General features: G+C 38.5%; 1 protein-coding gene across 1 annotated transcript; it reads right to left on the bottom strand.

Moving 5' to 3' along the window:
- Positions 1–549: 549 nt before the first annotated feature.
- Positions 550–2,577, bottom strand: LOC106343180 (high-affinity nitrate transporter 2.1). The gene is made up of 3 exons (XM_013782327.1): positions 1,730–2,577; positions 1,523–1,638; positions 550–1,398 (listed from the first exon to the last, which is right to left on the bottom strand). Exons 1-3 carry the CDS (start codon positions 2,537–2,539, stop codon positions 732–734), a joined length of 1,593 nt encoding a protein of 530 aa, XP_013637781.1. The 5' UTR covers positions 2,540–2,577; the 3' UTR covers positions 550–731.
- Positions 2,578–4,978: the final 2,401 nt, after the last annotated feature.

The raw sequence follows: 4,978 nt of genomic DNA, 5'->3' as shown, positions 1-4,978 counted from the left end.
AACTATCATGTTCGAGGACGAAGCATATTCTGCCCAAGATCTTCATCACCCACAGATTGCAGAAAATTGGAGAGGTCCAAGGGACCTTCAGTAATGTCCAAATCAGGGGGAGTAATGTGTGTTGTACTCTTTTTCCTTCACCGTGGTTTTGTCTCAATTGGGTTTTCCTGGTAAGGTTTTAATGAGGTAACATTAAAGCACATTACAAGCTATAAATGGTTATAGCATCCAAGGGGGAGTGTTATGAACCAGATTGTGGATGTCTCATAACCAAGAGATTATGATTTGTAATCTTTCCATTTATCTATGACGGTGTAATCTCATATGTAAGGAACCTCTATGTTATGAATAAAGATAGATTTTTCCATTACTTTTATAACAAAAACAGTTTTTTTTTTTGCTGTTGTGTAATCGCATTTTAAAGGAAAAAATGTTAATGATACGGTTTTGCTGACGCATGGGTTGAGAGTTGAACCGTGGAGTTTGCAAATTCCATAATTTCAGACCTTAATGATATATGAAAAATATATAAACTAATATCGCAAGAGATAAAAGTAAAATATTTCTCGAAGCCGTAAACAAAACAAAAGTTTCTTCAGTGAAAGAAAGAAAGATACACAATAAATAACGCCCAGCATGCATTGATAACATTCGCATTTTGTTTTCACTGTGGGACATATATATTCTTATCTCTGCGACCATCCTTCACCCCTTCCATGTAGCTAGTATGATCAAACATTGTTTGGTGTGTTCTCAGGCGGCGTAGCAGCAGAACGGACGCGGCGGCCACCCTCGGACTTAGCGTTCTCCGCAAACCGGAGGCTCCCTTGATGCATGTTCTTCTGCTTCTCCTGCTCGTTCCACTCAGAACCATAATAGTGCTCCTCCGTACCTTTGACTGGATCTTTAGAAGGAGGCAAGAACATGCTTCCCCATTGAGGGAAGTGGATTAAAGTCACAGGCAACGTGCAAGCAACTATCATAACCCCCATCCATGTTATCCCTTGTTCGGTTGTGAACTTTGACGTCGAGAAGAATATGAGCTGTGTGAGCCCTGACCCAAAGTTTCCTCCAGCTCCGGTTAGACCTGAGATGATTCCAAGGGCTCGCCGGGAAACAAAGGGAACGATTGCAAAGGTAGCTCCACAAGCGGCTTGTGCTCCTAAAGAGAAGAGGATCATAGCTACAACAGCAGTTACGAGGGTGTTTGCACGGCCGAGCCACACACAGAAGAGACCACCGGCTGTTTGAATGATCCACAACGCCCACAACCGCCCTCTCATACCGAAGTACCTGGCTGCAAGGTCAGACGCATAGCCTCCTGCTGGACGAGCAAAGAAATTGGCCATACCGAAACATGCTGCTATGATTCCGGCTGTGTGGAGCTTCAAGTGAAACCTGAACAAACCATCATGTACAGGTTTACTCTTAGGTCATGCAAACGTACTATACCAAACTAAAAAATAAAAAATAAAATACTACACCAAACTATATTTTATTAGGTTTTAAATCAAAACCAAACCTGTCAAAAAAGTACTCGGCGATAACATTATCAGTGCTCAACTCAACTCCCATGGAGTATCCATAGAGAAGAACGAAGATCCAGGTCCTGTAGTTTGTAACGGCGTACCACATAATCTACACCATTAAATACAAAATCAAGAGTTAAATAAAAACTTTAATCATCTAGCTCGCTACGATGACATATTCACATATGTATATAGTATACCTTTCCAAATTTGTCTTTGGCAACTTCTCCCCTTTTCTCCAAGGCACTTCGGTTGCCATCAGGAAGATCTTGACCTAGATTGAGCACCAAGACTCCCATGATGATGTGCAACCATCCAGGGACAAAGAAGGCAATCCTCCAGGCCGTGAAAGCTGTTGCACCACAACGCCTTATGATTTCATACACAATAGGCATGAGCAACTGTGTTATGCCTCCACCCATGTTACCCCATCCGGCGGCAGTCCCGTTCACAAGACCGATGATCTGACTATTGAACATAGTACTCATCCAATATTGACAAGACACGAACGTCGCAAGGCAGAAACCAATCATGAACCTCACAGTTATAAAGCCTCCGGCATCATGCACGAAGCTCATCGAGAACACCGTTGGCGCGGAAAGCATCACAAGGAAGGCACATCCGTAACGTGGACCCAAAAGATCACACACGGCTCCCATCACCAGCCTAGAGAAGATACTTCCCGAGACCGAGGCAACTCCAGCATTTCCAATGTCTTGTTTGGTGAGGTTGAGATTCTCACGGATGATTGGGACAAGTGGTGCAGCTGCGAATGTCGAGACGAAACATGTGGAGAAAGAGATCCACGAGAGGTGGAACGTTCTCATGTGAGGTTTGGCGAAGGAGAAGAGTTTGAAAACCGTTGCCTTATGCTCCGAGTCCACCGGCAGGTCGAACTTTGCTGTCTTGTCGGTTGGGACAATCGGTGAAGCCACCGAGAAAGCAAATGTTTGTTCTCTACCGGTCACTCCATGCATGGAGCTTCCCGGCTCGCCAGTAGAATCACCCATTTTTGAAAAGATGTTTCTTTCACAAGTTTGAGATTTGATTTAAGTTTGTGTTTATTGATGTTTGGAGATTACACCTAGGACATATATAGGATTCCTAGCGTTGACAATTTCACAAAAAAAATACACTCTTTGGAGATTCTCAACGGTTAACTAAACAATTTAAAAGTATTTGTTTTGAGGATTCCATCTTCGCCGCGCGCATCTTCCTAGTTTCTCCCTTATCTGAAAGGTTGCCTTTCTCCTTTCAAATTACTGGTATACCCTTCCCAATGGCTAGGAACCTACGGTTCTATTAGTAATGTTAACTATTATCAAAGCCTTTATCCATCAAATTACGTGGGGCTAAACATAATGGCTGGTTCTGTATACACAAGTTGAGAAAACCTTGTTTTGTAGGTTTTAAGTTTGGTATTTTCTGTCATTCTGTGAATAACCTATCAAAATAGACAACAAGTGGACCAGAGTCTAAACCAGTCTAAATTGGCACTACATGGCTGAGTTGGATCACCCAGTCATTTTATCTAGTCACATTTTTAGTTGTCATCTAGACCACGTAAGGATGATATTTTGTCTTGAGATATATTGTACAGTTACAAGTCTTGGAGGGGTATTATCGTTATTATCGACACTAAATAGTATCCACAAAAGGAATATATGATCCTTTAGTGAATAAACTAATTGATCTCCTGGACGGTTGGATTTAGAGTGGCCTTAGCTGCACATTAGTTGTCTCTTCAATTTGCTTACGATTGCATAGGACTTCAAACGCCAACAAAGAGTCTATCATATATCATTATGTATTGATGATCAAACCGTGCCGTAAAAAAAATACAATTGACCTAAACATGCATTTGTGTGTAAACGTCTTCATCTAAATCTCACAGAGATAACCTTTAGGTTCATTTTGAACAAGAAAAACTATATATATAATGTGTCTGTGTTTTGTGTGAAGATGAAATTGGTGATGATATCCATTTTTTACATAAAAAATATTGTTACTATTGTTCAGTGCAAGAGCAAAAAAAAACTACAAGAAATCTTAAAAGAAGATAAAAAATTAATCTTATATATACACAAACAACATAATATATATAGATTATACATGTTATAGAAAACATGTCTCGTAATCGTTTGAACTTTTTGTTAGCCTTTTAGGGTTATCGTAACAGCTAGTGAATCTGAATTTCTCAAAAAGGTTTTTGAAGGACAACAGTTATAAGTTAATAACAACAAAAATTCTCAAAATACCATATAAATGATGACGGTGCATTGATATGTTGATAGGCGTATAATTAAAACCTGTATATGTGAAATGTAGTGTGTGCACGATATTTCCGTAATCTCCGCGCGGTGACGTCAGGCCAGTTGAGCAAACTGTGGGTTGTCTCGCGAAGGTTATTTGAAAACGTCAAATGCTTATCAATCAATGTTGCTGACGTGTATTTTTTCAATCAATCTTTCTGAGTGCTGACGTGTCGACGGTCCAACAAGTTGGGATATAAAGAAACACACATAAATTCCTTGTCGAGATGTGAAAACTTGAAAGTCAACTACATTGATGAGCTCAGCACCTAAATTTTGTAACATGTGTACTTTTGCTGTATTAATCTGACATATAAAATGGAGACAATGGAATACTGCAATAATGATTATCCATGTATTATTTATCATTAATCATTAATTTATGTTGCGCAAAATGTGAATTTAGGCATATAATTCAAATGTGTTTCAAACAAAAATGCATATAATTCAAAAATATGTGTTTGCATGCATTGCCATGTACCGTAAATTGCAATGCTTGAAAAGCTATTGCCGTCTAATTTTTTGTCAAACTATCATGATCGAAAAAACTATCATGATCGATAAGGATTCAGAGTAGGCTATTTGTGCTTATCCGCCAAATAACTACATTATTGACGTTTAATTATCCTCTTTTTGGGTACACAACTTGCATATATACACATAATCTCAAGTAGATAACTCAAATAAACTAATCCAGACATTTCCTAATTGGCGTTTCAGTTGTTTGTAGAGACTTCGAGATGATATTGTTATAATTGCTTCATTGACCTGCATCGTGGCCTGCCTACTTAATCCAAGGGACCTTAATTAAATGCTGGCAATTCAATTATTATTTTGTGTAGATATTTGATTGATCCTGACACACCATTAGACTTTTCGTATAATTTTTCCCATTTCAGATATATAGACGTCCTCGCTGACCCCCAAATATACAAAGTACTATCTTTTAACCATATTTAGAAGATCCAGCCATCTAAGTGTAGTTAGCTTTATAAATTAAAAGAAATTATACTTTAATGTTGCATATATGACCAGTGTTTTAAGGCAATAATTAACGGTGAAACCCCATTTCGGGTTCTTATTATTATTATTTTTTTGTTTGATTAAAAAAAAGAAATTTTTTTAAAAAAAAAATCA

The sequence above is a fragment of the Brassica oleracea genome, chromosome C5 (assembly GCF_000695525.1).
Source record: "Brassica oleracea var. oleracea cultivar TO1000 chromosome C5, BOL, whole genome shotgun sequence".
In the NCBI taxonomy this organism is placed as follows: domain Eukaryota; kingdom Viridiplantae; phylum Streptophyta; class Magnoliopsida; order Brassicales; family Brassicaceae; genus Brassica; species Brassica oleracea.
The sequence above is the reverse complement of the archived record's forward strand: the minus strand, read 5'-3'. Positions and strand labels throughout refer to the sequence as shown.

What these genes read in the sequence shown, in the direction of transcription:
- LOC106343180 (XM_013782327.1), bottom strand. Translation starts at nt 2,539, where the DNA reads ATGGGTGATTCTACTGGCGAGCCGGGAAGCTCCATGCATGGAGTGACC. An exon ending in CCAAAGACAAATTTGGAAAG is followed by an intron (nt 1,639 to 1,729) that starts GTATACTATATA and finishes TTAATGGTGTAG; the next exon opens with ATTATGTGGTACGCCGTTAC. An exon ending in GCCGAGTACTTTTTTGACAG is followed by an intron (nt 1,399 to 1,522) that starts GTTTGGTTTTGA and finishes TGGTTTGTTCAG; the next exon opens with GTTTCACTTGAAGCTCCACA.